Raw genomic sequence first — 25,437 nt, forward strand, 5'->3', positions numbered from 1 at the left:
CATGATAACGACCCGAAACACACAGCCAGGGCAACTAAGGAGTGGCTCCGTAAGAAGCATATCAAGGTCCTAGCCAGTCTCTAGACCTGAACCCAATAGAAAATCTTTTGGAGGAAGCTGAAAGTCCGTATTGCCCAGCGACAGCCCCGAACCCTGAAGGATCTGGAGAAGGTCTGTATGGAGGAGTGGGCCAAAATTTCTGCTGCAGTGTGTGCAAACCTGGTCAAGAACTACAAGAATGTATGATCTCTGTAATTGCAAGCAAAGCTTTCTGTACCAAATATTCAGTTCTGCTTTTCTGATGTATCAAATACTTGTCATGCATCATCATCATCATCATCTTCTTCCGCTTATCCGGGGCCAGGTCACGGGGGCAGCAGTCTAAGCAGAGATGCCCAGACTTCCCTCTCCCCAGACACTTCCTCCAGCTCTTCCGAGGGGACACCGAGGCTTTCCCAGGCCAGCCGGGAGACATAGTCCCTCCAGCGTGTCCAAGGTCTTCCCCAGAGTCTCCTCCCGGTGGGACAGGCCCGGGAACACCTTCCCGGGAAGGCGTTCAGGAGGCATCCGGAACAGATGCCCAAGCCACCTCAGCTGACCCCTCTCGATGTGGAGGAGCAGCGGCTCTACTCTGAGCTCCTCCCGGGTGACCGAGGTTCTCACCCTATCTCTAAGGGATCGCCCAGCCACCCTGCAGAGAAAGCTCATTTCGGCCGCCTGTATCCGGGATCTTGTCCTTTCGGTCATGACCCAAAGCTCATGACCATAGGTGAGAGTAGGAACGTAGATTGACCGGTAAATCGACAGCTTCGCCTTGCGGCTCAGCTCTTTCTTCACCACCACAGACCGATACATCGACCGCATTACTGCAGAAGCTGCACCGATCCGTCTGTCAATCTCCCGTTCCATCCTTCCCTCACTTGTGAACAAGACCCCTAGATACTTAAACTCCTCCACTTGAGGCAAGAACTCTCCACCAACCTGAAGTGGGCAAGCCACCCTTTTTCCGAATTAGGACCATGGCCTCAGATTTGGAGGTACTGATTTTCATCCCAACCGCTTCACACTCGGCTGCAAACCGTCCCAGTGCATGTTGAAGGTCCTGGTTTGAAGGGGCCAACACGACAACATCATCCGCAAAGAGCAGAGACGAAATCGTGTGGTCCCCAAACCAGACACCCTCCGGCCCCTGGCTGCACCTAGAAATTCTGTCCATAAAAATTATGAACAGAACCGGCGACAAAGGGCAGCGCTGCCGGAGTCCAACATGCACTGGGAACATGTCTGACTTACTGCCAGCAATGCAAACCAAGCTCCTGCTTTGGTCGTACAGGGACCTGACAGCCCTTAGCAAAGGACCCAGGACCCCATACACCCGAAGCACCCTCCACAGGATGCCGCGAGGGACACAGTCGAATGCCTTCTCCAAATCCACAAAACACATGTAGATTGGTTGGGCAAACTCCCATGAACCCTCCATCACCCTGTAGAGGGTATAGAGCTGGTCCAGTGTTCCACGGCCCGGACATTTTATGTCATACAATAAAATGCAAATGAATTACTTAAAAATCATGCAATGTGATTTTCTGGATTTTGGTTTTAGATTCCGTCACTCACAATTGAAGAGTATCTATGATAAAAATTACAGACTTCTACATTCTTTGTAAGTGGGAAACACTGCCGATTTTCAGGTTATCAAATACTTGTTCTCCCCACTGTACACAACCAACCCTTTAATTTAATATATGGCATTCCAGTCAAATATTTAGGGATTACAGTTTTGAATAGCTTACTCCAGATGGATATTGTTCTGTTTGGTAGGGTGGTCCTAACAAAAATGTAAAGTTTGTCCAGATTAGTCTACCCTGCACTATCCCTACCAATTCAGTCTAAACATATAAAAAACAGACCAAATCAACTTCGATTTTATTTGGTTAAATAGAAGTCACTATATTAGAAAAGGAGATGTTATTAGATCCTAGAAGGTTCGGGGACTTAATGCTATGGACTTTGATTGTATGAATGCAATGCTTATAACTAAATGCCCGCAGTCATTCTTGGTTAATAGAGATGCGTTGTGGTTTGTTTTTCCCTAAAAAATCTCTTTTATTTGAAGATTTGTATGTTAAACATTTGGTTTGTTAAATATTTACTAGATGAACGGGGCAACATTCTTGATTATGAAAACTTGACACAATGTCATCCTAAACAATACTACACAGTTAGAAATGTCCTTCCACCTGCTCTCATTGTCATGATAAAGGGAGCATTACAGTATTCATTTTAAAACATGGCTACCCTCCTTATACTTTGGGGATAAGCTTCTGTCAGATGTTAGATGTAATAACAAATATATTAGATGCATTATTTCCAAATAATATTTTCCAGATCAGCTGAAAATTAACTATATCTGTGAGAAGTTTGATGTTGACTTTTCTAGAAAAATAAGAACAAAAATGTGAGTATAGCCTCTTGCCTCTATTCTGAACAAATCCTTTTCTGCCACTGGCCGTTTTAATAGTTAATTGGCCATGAATGACATTGATACAGTTAAACTGACTAACATTTCTTACTGAATTTACCTCCCCCACAAATAACGGATATGTATTGCATTTGCCACTGGCCGTTTTAACAGCATAATACCCAGTAATAGGCTTTACCAGTATCTACTAACTTACTGGAATAGTCATAGAGTCTGCCAAAGCTATTTCATTTCATGGCATAATAAAAAAAATATATATATAGCAAAACAACATACTTTTTAAAAATACAATTTATACAATAACTATCAATAAAGGCGACGATAACTAACTTTTTCATCTAGTGAAAAGACGAGAGAATCGTGGAATCTACCAGAAATTATTAATACATGTTGTTGCTCTCAATAGATTCAAACTAAGGTCTTCCACATGAGAATAACTATCTTTAACCATACGCAAAGGCATTACACGTTTCAGTCGCTAGACTCCATTGAGGATTGTGTTAAACTGACTAACGTTTCTTGTTAAGTTTAGCTCCACCACAAATAGCGTCTATGAACTGTATTGATTTTGCCACTGGCTGTTTTAACAGCTTTGTTAGCCAGTAATAGGCTTACTAGTATCTATAACTTCCTAGGAATAACATATAGGTAAAGATGTTGTAGATATACAGGTGCTGGTCATAAAATTAGAATATCATCAAAAAGTTGATTTATTTCAGTAATTCCATTCAAAAAGTGAAACTTGTATATTATATTAATTCATTACACGCAGACTGATATATTTCAATTTTATTTCTTTTAATTATGATGATTATAACCGACAACTAATGAAAATCCCAAATTCAGTATCTCAGAAAATTTTAATATTACTTTAGACCAATACAAAAAAGGAATTTTTAGAAATGTTGGCCAACTGAAAAGTATGAACATGAAAAGTATCAGCATGTACAGCACTCAATACTTAGTTAGGGCTCCTTTTGCTTGAATTACTGCAGCAATGCGGCGTGGCATGGAGTCGATCAGTCTGTGGCACTGCTCAGGTTTTATGAGAGCCCAGGTTGCTCTGATAGTGGCCTTCAGCTCTTCTGCATTGTTGGGTCTGGCGTATCGCATCTTCCTCTTCACAATACCCCATAGATTTTCTGTAGGGTTAAGGTCAGGCGAGTTTGCTGGCCAATTAATAACAGGGATACCATGGTCCTTAAACCAGGTACTGGTAGCTTTGGCACTGTGTGCAGGTGCCAAGTCCTGTTGGAAAATGAAATCTGCATCTCCATAAAGTTGGTCAGCAGCAGGAAGCATGAAGTGCTCTAAAACTTCCTGGTAGATGGCTGCGTTGACCTTGGACCTCAAAAAACACAGTGGACCAACACCAGCAGATGACATGGCAACCCAAACCACCACTGACTGCGGAAACTTTACCATGGACTTCAAGCAACGTGGATTCTGTGCCTCCCCTCTCATCCTCCAGACTCTGGGACCTTTATTTCCAAAGGAAATGCAAAATTTACTTTCATCAGAGAACATAACTCAGCAGCAGTCCAGTCCTTTTTGTCTTTAGCCCAGACAAGACGCTTCTGACGCTGTGTCTTGTTCAAGAGTGGCTTGACACAAGGAATGCGACAGCTGAAACCCATGTCTTCCATACGTCTGTGTGTGGTGGTTCTTGAAGCACTGACTCCAGCTGCAGTCCACTCTTTGTGAATCTCCCCCACATTTTTGAATGGGTTTTGTTTCACAATCCTCTCCGGGGTGCGGTTATCCCTATTGCTTGTACACTTTTTTCTACCACATCTTTTCCTTCCCCTCGCCTCTCTATTAATGTGCTTGGACACAGAGCCCTGTAAACAGCCAGCCTCTTTAGCAATGACCTTTTGTTTCTTGCTCTCCTTGCAAGGTGCAAGGTGTCAATGGTCGTCTTTTGGACCGCTGTCAAGTCAGCAGTCTTCCCCATGATTGTGTTGCCTACAGAACTAGACTGAGAGACCATTTAAAGGCCTTTGCAGGTGTTTTGGGTTAATTAGCTGATTAGAGTGTGGCACCAGGTGTCTTCAATATTGAACCTTTTCACAATATTCAAATTTTCTGAGATACTGAATTTGGGGTTTTCATTTGTTGTCAGTTATAATCATCAAAATTAAAAGAAATAAACACTTGAAATATATCAGTCTGTGTGGAATGAATGTATACATTATACAAGTTTCACTTTCTGAAAGGAATTACTGAAATAAATCAACTTTTTGATGATATTCAAATTTTATGACCAGCACCTGTTTTGATATATAGAGATTATTTTGTGTTTATTATATACATATCTTAATTATTATTTTTTATCTGCTGGTGTTGTGCTGATGCTATATATGTCTCATATATATGTAGAGCCGTTTATGTTTGTACATTGCACTTTGATTTAAAAGAAACAGTAACAAAAGTATGTGTACCCACCATTACACAACTTCTACCAATCATCTTAAAACGTTACAAATAGTCTATATATATTCTATAGCTTATGCAACAATGCTGTTGGATAAAGATTTTTTTTCTAGCAATGGTAGCCTTTAGCAACAGAGGGAATTAGGCGCGTAACTCGAGGTGAGCGATCAGTAAAATATGAGCGAGGTGTGAATCAGTTAGTTTTACAACATTGACCCCTATTGGTAGGTTATGACAGTGCTTCCTAGATTCCGCAGAGGAGAAACAAAACCGAAAGTCATTGCGTACTGAAAATAACATCTCTGCTGACTCATTGTAAATTGAAGACCTCACGTTTATAGTTGATCTTTACTGTGTTCTCGATTGCAGGGCTGTAGCTACTGTGGACTGAAGCAACCGGGTATTTTTTATTTATTCAATCAAATTGATCGATGGCCTCAGAAAACGATAAGATCAATCTGATAAAGGACTTCACACCAAGGCTGCGGAAACTTATTGAAGTCGAATTGGTTCTGGACCACCTTGACTTTATAGGCAAAGAACAAAAAGACTTAATACGAACCAAGGCAAAAACGCAAAGTAATCTAAAGGCGGTTGATTTACTTATTGAAACAATCATCTACAGGCAACATCCAGACGGTTGGTTCAGGGAGTTTGTGGATGCACTGTCTGCTGGGGGTTGTAAACATGCAGCTATCTACGTAGATTGTCCTCCAAGTCCCTCGGTGGAGGCAGAGAATGATTACTGCGTCAGACTAATTGAACTTCTGTCCCCAAGTCTTTTGCGCATGAAGACTACTGAGGTTTGCCATGCCTGTTTTGCTGAAGAAATCCTCTCCAGGGAAGATCTTGAAATTGTAAGTAATTAACTCGTTTTTCCGTAGATTCTTTCTGCAAAAGATAGTAAATGGTTATGAGTAGAATTTGGTTCGGTCCACATGAGATCTACAGAAAGGGTCTGCTGATTTTAACAGTATGTACGTATAACAACGTTAATCCATTGGCAAACATGATATACGCTTAAATTTACTTTAATTATGTAATACATCTCTGGACCAGATGAGGGCAGACTAATGCAACTAACTGAAACAGATATTAATACGATATGGGCCGATCCCATTCTTTTTATTTTCTAGGTATTGGCTGAATGTCAAAACAAAGGAAATATAAGTGGAGCTCGTGAACTTCTCAAGAGAATCGTCAGATTTCCACCAGGGTGGTTCTCCACCTTCTTGAATGTGTTAAAAAAAACGGAACACCTTGACCTGTTTAAAGAATTAACAGGGGACACGCCTGATGATTTCCTGATAGGTAAGCACTCATAGATTGCCCTTGATTTTTCCCATATATTTCAATGCTACCCTTAACCATTCTCCTTTGAAATGATACAGATGTTGTGAGGAATATCCCTGTCCCTATAACACCATATAATGATATATACTGATGGTCTTCAGTTATAAAACGTTTTGCTGATTTCTTGTTGTGGGTTTAGTGGGGGGTGTTAGTGAACAGCCAGGTGTACCAATTGATGTTAATGGAGCTCCAGAGGAGCAGCCAGTTGGAACAGCAGAGAACTCTCTTCTGCCAGAACAAGAGGCACTGGACAGTGTGACTAGCACGAATCTGGAGGCAACTTCAGAGACTGACTTGGAAAGCGCAGGTGCAATATATACAACTCCTTTTAATGACATACTGTACAGCATGTATCCCAATAGTAAAAGCCAAGATGGCCTGGGTACCAGTCAGTTAGGGCCATCAAACCATGATGAGGTGTAAGAGGAAGTGACATGGCGGCACAGACATACTGGTACCCAGGCTGGTCAATGTTGTAATACTGGATGAAAAATGTTTTTAAACACATGAAGCAGTAGGAGTTCATGCAATATTTGTATTTAAAACTCTGTCTGTCTATATAAAGGCAAAGCCATTTATCTCAAAATAACACTTTATGCCAGGCTGTTTTAACTCATGAAAAGGGTGTGCTTTTAATGTCTAATTGAGTACTATTTCATATTTTAGACCTATATAATGGCAAAGAAGCTGAAGCGGGGAATGGGGAACTTGGAAATAGCTTGGGTGTCCCAATGTCAGGTAATTAACTTTGCTGTTCTCTTATATATTCAGCATTTTATTTTTTACATCTAGTCCAATCTTTGCAATATATGTGTATAATGCATCTGAGATCAACATAATGTAGTTGAATATTATTTAACATGCACAGTAGAGGCTCTGTTTAAAACAAGGCCCAGGGGTCCTGTGGAGGGCAATGCATTTGGACAGCACCATCCAGGTTAGGGACGTTGGTTATAAAATATAGTTGCCTTGCCTAGCAACTCCTGGCAGCTTGGGTGACTGTGAGCTTAAGGTAGTAAGGATTCCTGTCCAGACTTTTTCTGTCTGATTTAGTGAGCAGTGTGATAAGAACCAGAACAGCATTAAATGTGCTACAGAGCACATATAATATATCTTGACAATGACTCCCCTGAGTTCATTGGGAGTTGCGGGAAAGAATCAGGAAATCGTAATTAGACAAATACATTAGTCCTCCTGAACCCTTCATTTTACATTACATTACTTTACAATTAATTCCACAGACGTTTTCATCCAGAGCAATTTATGAGAGTGCATACATTTTCATACTGTATTTGTACTAGAAACCTAAGGGAATTGAACCAACAACCCAGGCATTTCAAGCCAATAATCTACCAACTGGGCCATAAGATATCCTCTCTGTTTAAAGTGCAAAACTTCATATCAAAAAACACACATGAAGGGAAGATCAAAGACATGCTACCCTCTTCAGTCTGGAGCTCTGGATTAAGTTAGCAGGACTTGTATCGTGTATGTTAGCATCCATCTTGAAACCATAATAGTGGAATATGTCAAACAGATTTGGGAAGAGTGAGGAAGCGCTGGAAAAATGTACCGTGAGAGTTGAAGGAACAGTTTTCAAAGCTGGCTTCAAATTGAGGCCAAATGTGCAATGAAATCCCACACACTATTCTTTTTATACATTTACCTTAGGTTAAAAGGAATCTGCTTTTTTTCAAAGTGCTGTGATGTCAGTCTTGTATTTCATCATGTCCCCGTAACATTCTTTGAAATCCCTTTTCATTGTTTTATGGATGTAAGTTGATCTCTGTCAGGACGATCAACTCAAAGCTCAAACTGAAAAAAACATTTTGGTATTTAATATCAAATTAATGTAATAATTATACAATATAGAATACAATTACAATAAGCACGTACAGCAATATTCTGTGGGGTGAAAGGAACATTCTCTTTTTTTTCAGATTTCAAGGAGTTCATAGTTTCAGTGTGAAGAAAATTAAGCTTGAATGAGTTCCTCGAGTCTGTCCTATTTGGCTCAGAGAATATGTTCCATGTGTGTCATGCCCAACCACACAAGACGGAGCACAGCCAAAGCCAAATTGCAACCACATGTTAGTTAGACTCCATATAAGGGCTTAGGAAGACTTGCATGGTTATGATTCACTTTAAAAAGTGCTTACTTCCTCAACTTAAAAATATACTCCTTATACAGTTTTGTAAATATAAGCTCAAATAGCGTTTCATTTGGTTTTAATCTTCACATTTCTTTTGTAATATGACCTGCAATCATCTCTGTGTACAGAGGTGAGTATTCGTTTTTTCAGGAAGCTTCTGCTATTTTGTTCAAGGCAGAGGATTCAGAGTATTCAGTATGGCCCCTGCTAAATAACTGAAAGGCCCTGAGTTCATATACACTTTCTCAAGCTCACCCTTAAAATCAATGAGTATTATGGAACATGTCATTTTAAAAGCCCCACTACTTAGTTCACCTGCCTGATTGGTTAACTGGGAATCATTTTTATTTTCTTAATGTCATCCAATTGATATGATTGCAGTAAATCTACCAGAAGGGGTCTATGACATCATGATGATTATAATGTAGAGTGATGAGTCACGGGAAGTCAATGTGATGCGTGAGGTATGCTAAATAGTGGACACAGCCAGGTGAACCCTGACATACCTGAAGGCTGACAGCTCCCGTCATTTGAACCAGCCCCTGATGACTCCACCAACCATCCATCTGTTGTATCACCCAGATTTCTAGTTACTCTCAATCTTCTTTCACCCTGCTATCAAGATTTTGAGTCACCATATACAGCTAAATGTCAGATGGCGTATATTTAACTACTCTAGAGTTACAGCAGAGTGCCTGATGTGTACAGATTCTATACATCTGTGGTTATCCGGCATTTCCACAAACCAGAGGCTTGTGAAGTCATTGGGAGTACTTCACAATTGCATTTCTGCTTTCCCAATCATGCAGAATACCAGTTTTGGCTTCTAGATTGCACAGTGGTTCAAAGCTCTTTTTCATAGCACCGAGCTGGCCACCACAATTGGTTAAAATATTATCTGTGCTGCTAGCTTATACGTGTCTGGAAAGCTTCATGTGACATGTAAATTAGCTAGCATTACCTAGGAAGTGGAGAAGCGTCGTCAGCAGGAATTTCCTTATCTCATCATACTTTAGAGACTTAGTTCAGGTGACTTGGGTGCCTGTAAAAAGGTCACTGAAATCATCAGATGAGCCAGAGTACCCTCACGCGCACTGACACACAAGACCTCCTGGGCAGAAGTGTGGAAAAAAGCCGAATGGCTTGGATATGAGGAAATTAGGAAAGCTTGTGGGCGTCTTTTACTCTCTCGAATCCACTGGGAGCTGTGGTTGTATGTTATGACAGGGCTGTAGATACAGTTATATATGATATATGTGGGGAGTGGTAATAAAGAGTTTAAAAATGTTTTATATTTAAAAAAACAGACAGATTGGGATCTAATTGACATGGGATTAACCACGGCCAATGGAGGATGTTCTGTGTTCTGGGAATTGCATGGCCAGAAGAGCACATAGTTCATTGTATCTACGTGTTTGCTTTTGAGTTTACATAGTTCAATTCAATAGTGCTCCTTCAGGCAAGACAGACAGTGTCTGAGTAGGGAGATTAAAAAGCTTTCCATGTTTATATGATTTTGTTTTAACAGCAGGTTTTGGAAGTACACATCAACCCCCCCCCCCCCCCCGCCCCAGCCCACCATACAATGACAAACTTGTTGGGAACGTTGTGGAACCATTGGCCCTAATTGTAGGTTGCTGACGTGGACAATAGTAGTGGTGTAATCTTCTCTCCTTTGCAATATTTTACAGACTGCACCACTGTGGCTGAAGGCCCTGAAAAAGATGACATTGTTCTTCGAGATTATCAGATGGCTGTGGCCAAGCCCGCCTTGGAAGGAAAAAACATCATCATATGCCTCCCAACAGGAAGTGGTAAAACCAGAGTTGCCGTCTATATTACTAAAGAACATCTGGACAACAGGAGGAGAGAGGGCCGACAAGGGAAAGTGGTTATCTTAGTTAACAAGGTACTCCAGTTCCTGATCACATCGTATGTATGTGTGCATTGTAGCATGTGTTTCACAACTAGCGTAGCACATTACATTACTGTGGTTCATACAGTCTGTCTCACTTAATACCCAATAATTGTAGTTCCTTGCAAAAGTATTCAGTCCCTTGACCAATTCTCTCATATTAAATGCTACATAGAAATGTTGTGGGGAAAACAGTGCCATAACCAGGACACAGTTACTTTCCTCTGCCTCTGCCTGTGAACCACTAAAGTATTAACATTTTAGAAAACTGTTGAAGGATTGTCTGTAAATCTGATGGAAAATGAAGACCAAAGAACATTTTACAGACGTAAGAGATACAGGAAAACAAGTGTATTGATTAGGAAAAGGGTACAGAATAACATTTGGATAGTGGAGAAATGGTATACCAGTCAACCATAACCAGATCTCTACAATACAATACTCTGAACTGTATAGATGGGTGGCAAGAAAGAAGCTGTTACTCAAACATATAATCTCTAATCATGTATGGAGTCATGAGAGTGGAAGCAGATCTGATTAGACCAAGAAAGCTTTTTGGCCAAAACACTGTCACTGTCCAGGCCTCAAGACACACCATCCTTACAGTTACGTTTCATAGTCGTAGCATCATGCTGTGGGGATGCTTCTCATCAGCAGGGACTGGGAATCTTGTTCAAATGTAAGGAAGAAAGGATGGAGTAACTTGAACTCAGAACAGAATACAATTATTAATGTTAAAACAAAACCTCAACCCAACAAGCTAAAGTACTGTACATTCCCTACTCTCCCTCACAGGAGAATGCATAGTCTAGGCTGTGCATATTGTAGGCTGCAGCTAGCTAAATTAACGTAAACCTAACCTGAGCAGGCAGCTTCCTCTAAAAAGGCAGCATGGATGCAGTGGTGATTTGCAACACAAGCTCAGTCTTGTCGTAGCGACTTACAACCAGGTTATCATTACTTTTTAGAGTCACATTTTCCCAAACTTTGGACATCTGTCTTTTTCTTGCTGGGATCATGCAAGACATCCCTCAGTGTTCGCAACCTTTTTTTTTAATAGAAGCCTTGAGGCAGTAAACTGTAATCAATTATTTCTTTCTAATCAAATTGCTCAAGTTCGTCGATTTGTCTTGATTGCCCTAAAACATAAAGTGTCAATGTGCCATTTGTAATTTATTAATATGAGAGAACTGCTCAGGGGTTTGAACACTTTTGCAAGACACGTAATATTACATAAATGCACTACTTTACAAAATTTAAGTTTGGTCCAAACATTCATGCTCTTTTTCTCGAACAGAAAGGGTATTACAGTAAACTAAACGTTAAAATTGGAAGAACACGTAGTAAAAGGGTGGTGTAAACGCTCTACGAGGGGAAACCCTGTAGAGCAAGTAACACAGTAGCTAGAAAAAAACTCCCTAACAGGGTCGAAACAGGAAGAAACCTAGAGAGGAACCAGGCTCTTAAGGGTGGCCAGTCCTCTTCTGGTGGTGAAAATGTGTTTTTAAAGTGTGTACAAATTCTAAAAATGAATAATTGCATGTGGGCAACAATCTAAGTCAGCCGCATGACTAGGTGGACAAGGATAGGGACAATCAGGTGGGATCAGTGGAATCATCAGGTATCGTCAACTACTTGATCTGCAACACAACCAGGAGGACTTTGTACAGGGACAGCTACGAGGCCTCTGGGCCTGGTAGTCCTAAGACGTGGTCCAAGGCCTGATGTCCTCCTAAATTTATATGGAACAGGACACAAGGATAGTTAGACACCTTACTCGCTTACTCCCCTGGCACAATAATAATCACTTTTTCATAATTCAAATGTTATTTTAAGTTGTTTTTCCAATTCATGTTTTAGTTTACTATAATAACATTGGTCCCATGTAAAGTAACAAAAAAAGTTGTAAATACTGCTTTGATATTAAGTTACATTTCTATTTTAGCATAAAAAAAAGGTCACAAAATGAACCATTTATATAATATTATTCCAGCATTTGGTATTTTGGAGGAAGAAATATATTTGTATATTACCCTTATGTCAAAACATTCATAAGAGAGCGCTTAGCTAAACACAACAAATATTATTTGAAATATGTTGTTGCCAGGACTGTAACTGTGACTGTGATTCATCTCTAGCTAGTCTTTCCCAGTTATTTAGGCTGGAGGCCAGCGTACATTCTTGAATTGTTCTTTTTCATAATGCTATGTTATCTTTTAGGTGCCCCTGGTGGAGCAGCACTACTCTACTGAGTTCTGGAAGTTTCTGAAACACAAATACAAAGTGGAGAGGGTCAGCGGGGACTCTCAACTAAAAATATCATTCACTGAGATCGTCCAGAAAAATGATATCATTATTTGTACAGCCCAGATTCTGGAGAATTACTTAGAAAGGGCTCATAGTGGAGATGACGATGGGATTAAACTTTCAGGTTTGACATGTACATTACTTGAATTTAGTTGCTTATGTTAGGCATTTTATTAGACAGGAAAGTGGGGGAAAAGTGGTGAGAGTTTTACATAAAAGAGCATACGTAAGACTCACTGGACCACCCTAGGCCACAAAGGTAGCTAACTTAATGGCAAGTAGCTATATCTACAGGTAGCTAGCTAAACCTGCAAATCTTCTGCTGTGTTTTATCTCAGCCAATACGTCCCCTTGGTCCAATGTGCATTTGCTTCCTTCCCACAGCTGTGGACGTTTTTTGGGTTTGGATTTGGAAAGGAAAGTAAACAGCAGGACTTGGTGTGTTTCCTCTGAGAATTAATCTGACAGGTTCTTGTCAGTCAGTTGCTTCCAGCTCTCCTGCTTGCTCTTGCTGGCACTCGCCAGTCCAAGGTGGAATATCCCTCAGTGTAACATATGCTGTTTGTTGAAACGCCTGAGAAGGCTAGTTTTTTTCTGCTTCTTTCCAGGCCACACGTCTGTTCAAGCCATCAGTGTGTGGATGATCAAATTCACATGAGAGCCTCTTGTCATTACATCAGACGGAATGTTGGACTCCAGACGACCTATACCCCATCTGGGGATGGGATTTGTAGCACTCCTGTTTAAAGTTCTATTTGTGAATGTTCATACCTCATCACACATCTCTCATTGCTGTGAAATGTACATTTAAAACCTTTTTGAGAAAATGGCCTCTAGTGACACTGCAGTCATGCAGTGTGGTTAAAACAGCATTGTCAAATTCCAGACGAACTAGTGGTTAGTGTGGGAGGGATCCGATATAGAGGAAGGTGTCATTTGTGGATGTCGTTAAGCTGCTTATATGTTTTCAGCATGGAGCAGAAAATAAAACAGATGTTGGATATAGGTAGAAGGGGCTTGGATAAAACTGTTGTTCCTAGAAATCTAACAGCAGTGTAACCACACCCACACTACACTGTAATGGGTAACATCCTACTTTGGACAAGACACTCTGTTCAGGATTTTATACTGTCCCTACAGATCAGATGGAATTCTGAATGAGTAATATCAGACTTGTTTATGATTGGAAAAAAGCTTCCTCCAGTGTTACCATACAAAAGATGTTATATTAAACCAATATGTATTTCATGTTCTTTTTGTTGACTGCCAATAATCATATGGGTGTTTTTACTTCTTATTTATGTTATGTAGATTTATCACTGATTGTGATTGATGAGTGCCACCACACACAGAAGGGGGGAGTGTACAACAACATAATGATCCGCTATCTGAAGCAGAAGCATAAGAACGTCAAGTTAAAGAAAGACCAGAAGGAGACAGTAGCCATCCCACAGATTCTGGGTTTGACTGCCTCACCTGGCGTCGGGGGAGCAAAGAAAATGGAAAAAGCTGAGGAGCACATTCTTCGAGTAAATAGTTTGTCTTTCTCTTACTGAAGACAGAACCTCATGCCTTCTATTCTTTTCTTCCCACTGTTCATTCAATACTTTTCTCCCTTTCGGTCAAGCCCTATGCCCCTACCTCACATAGTTAGTACTCCGCTCAAAGCTCAACCCATGCTCAGCCAAGCTGTTTCCAATGTTCCACATGGCCCCCGGCCTCCAGGCAGCAATAAACTTTACCAGGCATCTCATGCTTGAACCACAGAGGGAAATATTGGGAAGAGATTCATTGCTTAACCCTTTACTTGTCACACTGGTGAAACAGTTGTTATTGTGTGTTTTATTTTAACACTAATATACAGTGTGATTGATTACCTGAACACTACTTAAGTATTGCATTGCCATTGTTTGTTACGGAGGTATATATTCCATATCCAACTTAATTTTTATCTTTTGTAGATCTGTGCAAATTTGGATGCATATAAAATCATGACGGGAGACCTTGGGGAAAATAAAAAAGAGCCACACAAAAACATTGCCACGGCTGAAGCGAGGAAAGAGGTATTTTTTTTCTCGTAGGGCGAGAAACTGCCTTGCTGATGTATTCAGTTGACCATTACTCTCAAATCTCTGAATTTCTGGTACATTAATTGATTTATTTTGAAACAATTTATCTCAAAATGAATTGAAGGAAGGTGAAATTGGTTTTATTTTAGGAGATATTTTAGTATAAGAAAATATAACCTGAAATATGTTGCTTGCATAAATATTCAAACCCTATATACTGTGGATGTTCCCAGTTCACACCGATGAAAGAAATTGCACTAACCAGGACAATGTTTTGATTATGAACCCCACTGTTGATGGATAACCGGGCAGGCTGTGAATCTAGAAAATAAATACCCAAGAGCATTCTGCAGATGTAACAGTAATACAAATACATGTATTTGGAAAGTGTTTTGATTTTCCAGTGAGCAGTTTTTCTTAAAAATATTTCCCAACAATACTTGATTTTGAGCTTTAGTGTTTTGAAATAAAATATCAAACAGAATGAAATTCCAATGTACATTTGTAATTCAGCAACATGTGAGAATTGGTCCGGGAACATTTGATAATTTTAGGAGATATTTCCATCACTTCATGTTTATAGTACTGGTCTTTCTCTGACCATTGAACCGAAATGAAGCATGTGAATATAAAACATACCAAGTAACACAACAGAAAGCACAGGAGATTTCCCACCCCTGGAGGCAGGAGTCTATTTTAATGTACTTAAACATTTTTGTGATTGTCTCCTCAGGATCCCTTCGGTGATGTTATTAAAGGTATCATGAATGCCATCCACACCCATGCTGAACTGAACCCTACCTGTGATGTAGGCACCCAGAACTATGAGCAGTGGGTGGTCCAAAAAGAGCAAAATGGTGAGAGAAGACATTATCACGATCCATGAGACTTACGAGTTACTAAAAAGACCTACTACAAAACCTAAATCTAAATAATCTCAAACAAAATTCATACCAAGTGTTACATTAAATAAACAGAGACCTTGTTTTGACCCTAATGGACATTCCTAAGAAATGGTTTGTTATCCTACAGCTGCTAAAGAGGAGAACCAGAAGGTGAGAGTTTGTGCTGAGCATCTGAGGCAGTACAACGAGGCCCTGTACCAGAACAACACCATCCGCATGTGTGATGCCTTCAGCTTCCTAGAGAAATACTTTGACGAGGAGCTGAAGAAGAAAGTGGCCCCAGAGGGCGAAGAGACCATCATAAAGACCGACACAGAGAAATTCCTCTTCACACTCTTCAAAGGTAGCTCAATGGGCGAGTGTGCTGCCCTACCAAGCAAAAAGGCAGTGGAAATTAGAAAAAAGGATAGAAAGCTTTTTTTTTATTGCCCAGCTAAATGAATTTTAGGCAGTTAATTTGAGATGTAGGGATTTGTTGTTTCAGTATGTGCTTTTATTTTTTAAATATTGACCCTGAACTCTGACATAGCCTTTGACAATAAAATAGCAGCTACTGCCTTCTTCCTTGGCCTGCTATACAGTTGTGCTCAAAAGTCTGCATGCCCTTGGAGAATTGGTAATATATGTACCATTTGTAAAGAAAACATGAGTGAGCAGGCAAAACACTTGTCTTTTATTTCTTATGGGATTCACATTCAACTGTAGGTCATAACAGAATGGCACAATCATAAAACAAAACATGGCAACAAAGAAATTGTTTTACTGACCCCTGTTCCAAAGTCTGCATACCCTCAGTTCTTAATATTGTATATTGCCCCCTTTAGCATCAATGACAGCGTGCATTATTTTGTAATAGTTGTCTATGAGGCCCCAAATTCTTGCAGGTGGTATAGCTGCCCATTCGTCTAGGCAAAATGCCTCCAGGTCATGCAAAGTCTTTGGTTGTCTCGTGGCTTGATGATATTAAGGTCAGAAGACTGTGATGGGCATTCCAGAAGCTTCGCCTTTTTCTACTGTAACCACTGGAGGGTCAACTTGGCCTTGTGCTTAGGGTCACTGTCGTCCTGGAAAGTCCAAGAGTATCCCATGTGCAGCTTTTGTGCAGAAGAATGCAAATTGTCCGCCAATATTTTCTGATAACATGCTGCATTCATTTTGCCATTAATTTTCACAAGATTCCCCGTGCCTTTAGAGCTCACACACCCCCAAAACATCAGTGAGCCACCACCATGCTTCACAGTGGGGAAGGTATTCTTCAGTGTAGGCCTTGTTGACCCCTCTCCAAACGTAGCGCTTGTGGTTGTGACCATACAGCTCTATTTTGGTCCCATCACTCCTAATTACAATGTGCCAGAAGCTGTGAGGCGTGTCAAGCAAGGTGTGGTCAGGCATATTGTAACCAGGCTTTTTTGCGGCATTGGCACAGTAAAGGCTTCTTTCTGGCAACTCGAGCATGCAGCTCATTTTTGTTCAAGTATCGTCATATTGTGCTCCTTGAAACAACCACACCATCTTTTTCCAGAGCAGCCTGTATTTCTCCTGAGGTTACCTGTGGGTTTTTCTTTGTATCCCGAATAATTCTTATGGCAGTTTTGGCTGAAATCTTTCTAGGTCTACCTGACCTTGGCTTGGTATCGAGATCCCAGAATTTTCCACTTCTTAATAAGTGATTGAACAGTACTGACTGGCATTTGCAAGGCTTTAGATATGTTTTTATATCCTTTTCCATCTTTATAAAGTTCCATTACCTTGTTACGCAGGTCATTTGACTGTTCTTTTCTGTTCCCCATGGCTCAGTATCTAGCCTGCTCAGTGCATCCATGTGAGAACTAACAAACTCATTGACTAATTATACACAGACCCTAATTGCAATTTAAAAGGCCACAGGTGTGGGAAAATCATGTTTGCCATTTTCACCTATGTGTGTCTCCTTGTGTGTCTGTAACAATGCCAAACATTCAAGGGTATGTAAACTTTGGATCAGGGCCATTTTGGTGATTTCTGTTATCATTCTGATTTAAAAACAAACAACTATGTGATAATAAATGGCTTCATGTGATCACTATCCTTAAATAAAAGGTTTTTTTTTCTTTCATATTTTCAAAATCAGTGCCAAAGTTTCACAGTTTCTGCCAGGGCATGCAAACTTATGAACACAACTGTTGTATGTAACAAATGATGCAGCATAATCAAAGCAAATAGCAGTATTTAGTTCAGTATATTTCTAAATATTTTAAAAATCTTGGTTTTTATTTGCAGTTGAAATTGCATTTCTTGTGTTTCTTCAGTAAGAGATCAATTGTAGTTACTTGAAGATGTAACTAAGTTGGCTCGTCATTCAAATGACATTCCAAAGTAAAAGCCAGTGCCTGTAGCAAAGGAACTTTAGGTACAAATGTACTTTAGTTACTGCCTTTTTCCTTGGTTTCACAGTAACTTCATTCGGTTACTGCTATGATGACCCCCCCATTTTCTCCAAAAAATGTAGACGCAGGAAACTTTTCCATATGATAAAGCATGTATTTAATGTAACAAAAATTGCATTCACAAATTTTTTACCAAATTGTCTTGGTTGGTAGGGCAGTTTTTGGGCAGTTTTCTGGACACAGAATTAGCCCAGTCCTGGACTGAAATGGAACATTTTTGAATACATACCACTGACAGAGCTTTATGGTCCAGTGCTATGCCTATGCTGCACTAGGTTTCTATTAGCTTTAGTGCATAATAACATTGGCCTTCTTGAATTTCAGACCTTTCATCACTTAGTAACGGTTTGGCATTTTTCCCTTATTTTATTGCAGATAACAAAGTGAAACTGCAGGAGCTGGCAAAGAATCCTCAGTATGAAAATAACAGCCTCTTTAAACTGAGAACCAAAATCCTCCAGGAATTTACATCTAGAGAAAAAGCAAGAGGAATAATCTTTACCAAAACCCGTCGCAGTGCCATTGCATTAGCTCAGTGGGTTCAGGAGAACCCCAAGTTCCAGGAGGTTGGAGTCAAAGCTTGCCATGTGATCGGAGGAGGAGACCAAAGTGTGGTGAAACCAATGACTGCTGTGAGTAAACAACTTCCCAAACAAGTCTGCTTATTTCTCTTTATTTAACCAACAATGAGTAAAAAATAAAATAATCCCCTGCTGATTTTGTACGTTTGCCCACTGACAAAGAAATAATCAATTTATAACTTTATATTATTTATACTATCAATTTATAAAATTTTTGACATGTGTTTTTGTTGTTGTTATTCTGTCTCTCACTGTTCAAATAAACCTACCATTAATCAGTGGGCAAACATACAAAATCAGCAGGGGATCAAATACTTTTTTCCCTCACTGTAGATTATATCAAAGCTACTTTGAAAACATTTACTGTATGAAAGTAGTATATCGGGATGTTATACCTTTGTTTGACTACTACTGTGTAAAGTTGAGATTCATTAGCTACATTGTATTCAATAAATACTTTCTAACCCCAAAAATGTTTTATCAGGCAGAGCAAAGGGATGTTTTGAACAAGTTTCGTATTGCAGAGGTCAACTTGCTAATTGCGACGACAGTGGCTGAAGAAGGTCTGGATATAGCCGAGTGTAACTTTGTTATAAGATATTGTCTTGTGACAAACGAGATCGCAATGATTCAGGTAAAACTTTGCCAAAAACATCTTGTCAGTAGCCACTGTGCCATTAATAATGTGTGTCACATTCTGCATTGTCAGGATACCTTTAGAACTTGTTTTATTAAAAGCATGTTCACTCTGAATGTCTTCTAGGCCAGAGGCAGAGGAAGAGCTGAGGACAGTAGTTACACTTTAGTTGCTGGGGAGGGCTCTGGAGTTGCTGAGCGAGAGAGTGTCAACGAATATCGTGAAAAGATGATGAGCAAAGCCATTGAAAAAGTCAAGAAACTAAATCAAGAGGAATATGAGAACCGAGTAAGTCGAAATCCCAGATTGAGGTTATGTTGAACAGGTTCCTGCTACAGTTTTAGTACAATAAGAGCAAGTAGAATTTTACTGCTCTTTGGTTTGGTTTTTGGTAGAATTATTTTCAGTGGATTCTACCTAGAACCCAGTAACTAAGTGATTCCAAGCACGCTGTCATTCTAGAAAGGTCTTACATAGAACCCTATGTGTATGGTTCTTTAATTAAACCCTTTATTAGTTAAGGGTCCTTCCTAGAACCCTCTATGTAAGGTGCCGCAAAGAAAACCCTTTAACAATGAAGGGTTCTTCCTAGAACTTTCTGTGAGGGTTCTACCAATTCTTACACCAAAATGGTTCTACCTACAACCATAAACATTACGTTTGTAAGCTGTAGCATACTACAATTTGCTTTTTGGTATTTAAAATAATGTGATTTTTGGAAGTTTAAAAAAATCAGTTTTGGTAAGAATTTTGAATTTATTTACATTATTCAAAAGTTCCAAAAAAAAAAATTGGTACAGTTTCAAATCACATACTATCTGACCACAGTTATACCCCATGTTATTTAAAAACAATAAAAAAATAGTTACAATTCTTGAAAAACTAAACATACTAACTAAACAAATATACATACTGTTCAATATTCAAAAATAAATATAATCAACTACTGTCTACTATGTAATACCAACTACTGTCTGGGCAGACCTTAATCATTTTTTTCAGGTAAAGTGAAAAGATTTAAGTTTAATTAAAAACACAAGCAAAAATAAATAAATAAACCAAAACCATGGTGTACTCCTACGTTGTATCCCTGAATTGGTTCTGAAGCCTGAGAGGGGGAACCCTATAGCACTGGTGAGTCAAAAAATCTGACTGTGAGGTAATTTCCACCACTGTTGCAACACTTTTCATTCTTCAATGATTCCAACACAGTTTTTGATTTACAAATGTTTTACCTTCATGACACTGCAGACTTTTTCTTGTATGTCCACACAACATATCTCATATGTCCCTGATTTACATGGGGCAAAAGATAACCTTCCCATTTTGCTGACATTTAATGAAGTGTTTCTTCCTTTTTAAGAGAAGTGATGTGCATCAGATACTCAAGATATGTTGTCCTCTATTCAGTTGCAAAATGTTCTCCAACAAAGTAAATTCCATTAAAGTGCAGACAATATCGCTTATTGTTGATGTGGAGAGCCGTGTATGTTCCTCTTAGCATATTTCATTGCATGTTCCAAAATCTTGCTAAATGCACTTCATGTTCTAGTTGTTAGTTTAGCAATGCCTGAAAAACCTCTCTGAGGACACTGGTCTTGTCTATGCTAAATAAGTTCAAGGTGTGATTGACTCCCTAGTAAATACGTATACATATATAATACAGGTGCTGGTCATAAAATTAGAATATCATTAAAAAGTTGATTTATTTCAGTAATTGCTTTCAGAAAGTGAAACTTGTATAATGTATTCATTCATTCCACACAGACTGATATATTTCAAGTGTTTATTTCTTTTAATTTTGATGATTATAACTGACAACTAATGAAAACCCCAAATTCATTAACTCAGAAAATTCGATTATTGTGAAAAGGTTCAATATTGAAGACACCTGGTGCCACACTCTAATCAACTAATTAATCCAAAACACCTGCAAAGGCCTTTAAATGGTCTCTCAGTCTAGTTCTGTAGGCAACACAATCATGGGGAAGACTGCTGACTTGACAGCAGTCCAAAAGACGACCATTGACACCTTGCACAAGGAGAGCAAGACACAAAAGGTCATAGCTAAAGAGGCTAGCTGTTCACAGAGCTCTGTGTCCAAGCACATTAATAGAGAGGCGAAGGGAAGGAAAAGATGTGGTAGAAAAAAGTTTACGAGCAATAGGAATAAGCGCACCCTGGAGAGGATTGTGAAACAAAACCCATTCAAAAATGTGGGGGAGATTCACAAAGAGTGGACTGAAGCTGGAGTCAGTGCTTCAAGAAGCACCACGCACAGATGTATGCAAGACATGGGTTTCAGCTCTCATAACACCTGAGCAGTGCCACATGATCGACTGATCGACTCCATGCCACACCGCATTGCTGCAGTAATTCAGGCAAAAGGAGCCCCAACTAAGTATTGAGTGCTGTACATGCTCATACTTTTCATGTTCATACTTTTCAGTTGGCCAACATTTCTAAAAATCATTTTTTTGTATTGGTCATAAGAAATATTCAAAGTTTCTGAGATACTGAATTTGGGATTTTCATTAGTTGTCAGTTATAATCATCACAATTAAAATAAATAAACTTTTGAAATATATCAGTCTGTGTATAATGAATGAATATGATATACAAGTTTCACTTTTTGAATGGAATTACTGAAATAAATTAACTTTTTGATGATATTCTAATTTTATGACCAGCACCTGTATATACACTCACCTAAAGGATTATTACGAACACCTGTTCAATTTCTCATTAATGCAATTATCTAATCAACCAATCACATGGCAGTTGCATCAATGCATTTAGGGGTGTGGTCCTGGTCAAGACAATCTCCAGAACTCCAAACTGAATGTCAGAATGGGAAAGAAAGGTGATTTAAGCAATTTTGAGCGTGGCATGGTTGTTGGTGCCAGACGGGCCGGTCTGAGTATTTCACAATCTGCTCAGTTACTGTGATTTTCACGCACAACCATTTCTAGGGTTTACAAAGAATGGTGTGAAAAGGGAAAAACATCCAGTATGCGGCAGTCCTGTGGGCGAAAATGCCTTGTTGATGCTAGAGGTCAGAGGAGAATGGGCAGACTGATTCAAGCTGATAGAAGAGCAACTTTGACTGAAATAACCACTCGTTACAACCGAGGTATGCAGCAAAGCATTTGTGAAGCCACAACACGCACAACCTTGAGGCGGATGGGCTACAACAGCCGAAGACCCCACCGGGTACCACTCATCTCCACTACAAATAGGAAAAATAGGCTACAATTTGCACAAGCTCACCAAAATTGGACAGTGGAAGAATGTTGCCTGGTCTGATGAGTCTCGATTTCTGTTGAGACATTCAGATGGTAGAGTCAGAATTTGGCGTAAACAGAATGAGAACATGGATCCATCATGCCTTGTTACCACTGTGCAGGCTGGTGGTGGTGGTGTAATGGTGTGGGGGATGTTTTCTTGGCACACTTAAGGCCCCTTAGTGCCAATTGGGCATCGTTTAAATGCCACGGCCTACCTGAGCATTGTTTCTGACCATGTCCATCCCTTTATGACCACCATGTACCCATCCTCTGATGGCTACAAATTGGTTTCTTGAACATGACAATGAGTTCACTGTACTGAAATGGCCCCCACAGTCAGCAGATCTCAACACAATAGAGCATCTTTGGGATGTGGTGGAACAGGAGCTTTGTGCCGTGGATGTGCATCCCACAAATCTCCATCAACTGCAAGATGCTATCCTATCAATATGGGCCAACATTTCTTAAGAATGCTTTCAGCACCTTCTTGAATGAATGCCACGTAGAATTAAGGCAGTTCTGAAGGCGAAAGGGGGTCAAACACAGTATTAGTATGGTGTTCCTAATAATCCTTTAGGTGAGTGTATGTATATTATGTTCTGTTTTTTGTTTTTTTTACTAGATTAAGGAATACCAGATTCAGGCAATCATGGAGGAAAGAGTACGAACAACCAAGAAGAAGCAGAAAGGACTGAAAAAAGAAAGCCCTTCCAAAGTAAAGTTCAGCTGCAGAGGTTGCAACAAGCCTGTCTGTTCGGGGGAAGATATTGAAATCATTGAAAACATGCACAGAGTCAACGTGAAACCCCAATTTAGGTATGTTCTGTAGCAGCCTTAGTAACTCATCCTGTGCCATGTTGTAGCGTAATATACACTACCCAGTTTTGGTCAAGTGTGTCTGGCTATACCATTAGAAAAAACTAAAATATATACCCATTGTAAAAATGTGGCATGTTTTTCTTGAGTTGGCATTCTGGCCCTCTACAACACATTAACTTAATATTTTAAACAGTTTCTAAATGCTCACTTGCAGGGAAATTTTCATCCAAAGAGAAAACACTACACTTGCTGAAAGACTGCTGGACTACGACACCAATGGTTTCATAGCATGCAAAGACTGTGGACAGGTAGGCCGACACCATGTCCTTATTATATAAAGAGAGAAAGATAAGGATTAGCTTACCTATTAAGTAGCCTATCCTGCCCTTTTGCTATGTAATAATTCAGTAGATCAGATATTCTTGTTTAGGTTCGACATCACCTCTAAAGATTGACGCATGTTACCAGTACATATTTACAAAATCGCTGCTGCAATGTTTTGGTGCTCATGTGGAAGGGCGTAATAATACCAGACCTGTTGAAAGACGCGTCTCAGCTTTCTCAGTTGACATGTCTGACTCTTGCCTTTTGATAACTGCTTTGGATTACAGGTGTTGTTAAGGCCAGACACCACAGTTAAAAATTTTGATTTTGCATCCATCTGTCAATTTTCAGAGCATAACGTTAGCTAGTCCATTCATGTCTACATCCTTTGTAGATCTGGTGTTTTCTGTTGAAAGATGCATCATCCCTATTTTTGGAAAGTACATTCTAATTGCATTAGCCTATTTCTATCGGTCATTTTCTCAAAATGACATGTTTTCAATGGAGATACATTCACAATATTCCACACACAGGTTCTTAGGTCTTATAGCCAGACTTTTACTGAGCCTTTTTTGAATATCTTGTGTCATTTAGATTTTACATTTTATCTGTAAATATAGGGAAATATAATTTAATGAAATAACAATATTTTGATAAACTGATCGATAAAGGTCTGACCATTGGGTGTCTAATCACAACAGAAAAACAAAAAACATTCTAGTTTTAAGTAATGTGTTGAAAAACGTATTCTCGTGATATGCAAATTAGTGAATATTTAAGGACGTTTAGCCTTATTTGCATATTTTAATAGTTAAATAAATAAAACTTGTAATACAAAAATATCTTGTATTTCTGAATACTTGCAACTTGTAAAGTTTCAGTCTGATATGAGTAAAGGAAAAACATTTACCTATTAAAGTGTGGTGTCTGGCCTTAATTGTTCAAATACAGACATTTTCAAATAACCAGTTTTTCATGCTCAGTTCTCTTGCCCGAGGCGATATGACCAACATTAATATCAACCCCTGAAGAGCAATTCAAAAATCAATATACAGCTCCGGAAAAAATTAAGAGACCACTGCACCTTTTTATTTCCTTTCCAAAAAAGTTGAAAAGGAAGGTTTTATCAAAATAAATTCCAGAGCTGTATATTGTATCTACTGTAAGTACATGTTACAATGCTGACACTGACTGGTTGATTTCTTCTTACAGAGATGGGGTTCTCTGATGCTCTATCGTAGTATTGAGTGTCCTTGTCTTGATGTTAAAAACCTTCTGGTGACGTATGACGAGAAGAAGAAGAACATCAAGAAATGGAATGAGCTGACCATCCAGTTTCCTGCCTTCGACTATGCTGAATATGCGCGAAATATGGCCGAAAGCTCTGAGGATGAAGAGTCAATGTAATAACATATAACCTACAATAATAACCTACAAGAATTTACAAGAATTGCTAGGGAATGCCCAAGCTCATCCTTTATATTCTAATTATAAAGAAAGAACATAAACAATTTCTTAGAAATCAAATGATCCAACTCATTGACTGCAGTGTAATAAACATGCCTTGTCATGTCTAGTCTTGGGGAGCTATGTCTGAAAGTTTAATAAGTTGTTGATAGGAAATAGTATGAATGTTAAACAATTGTAAAAGTCATTATTGTATTCAAATGATTCCTTATGACCAGCAACACAAGTTTAATTAAATGAATAACCTTGTATTAAACAATATACAATTCCCTCCAGAAT

General features: G+C 39.3%; 1 protein-coding gene across 1 annotated transcript; it reads left to right on the plus strand.

Moving 5' to 3' along the window:
* Window positions 1-5,168: 5,168 nt before the first annotated feature.
* Window positions 5,169-25,417, plus strand: ifih1 (interferon induced with helicase C domain 1). Its single transcript, XM_010890873.5, has 16 exons — window positions 5,169-5,772; window positions 6,052-6,226; window positions 6,408-6,575; window positions 6,935-7,006; window positions 10,113-10,330; window positions 12,557-12,767; window positions 13,955-14,172; window positions 14,605-14,706; window positions 15,446-15,569; window positions 15,745-15,960; window positions 18,419-18,675; window positions 19,109-19,258; window positions 19,388-19,549; window positions 23,171-23,364; window positions 23,582-23,675; window positions 24,904-25,417. Exons 1-16 carry the CDS (start codon window positions 5,347-5,349, stop codon window positions 25,096-25,098), a joined length of 2,982 nt encoding a protein of 993 aa, XP_010889175.2. The 5' UTR covers window positions 5,169-5,346; the 3' UTR covers window positions 25,099-25,417.
* Window positions 25,418-25,437: the final 20 nt, after the last annotated feature.

The sequence above is a fragment of the Esox lucius genome, chromosome 16, assembly GCF_011004845.1.
Source record: "Esox lucius isolate fEsoLuc1 chromosome 16, fEsoLuc1.pri, whole genome shotgun sequence".
In the NCBI taxonomy this organism is placed as follows: domain Eukaryota; kingdom Metazoa; phylum Chordata; class Actinopteri; order Esociformes; family Esocidae; genus Esox; species Esox lucius.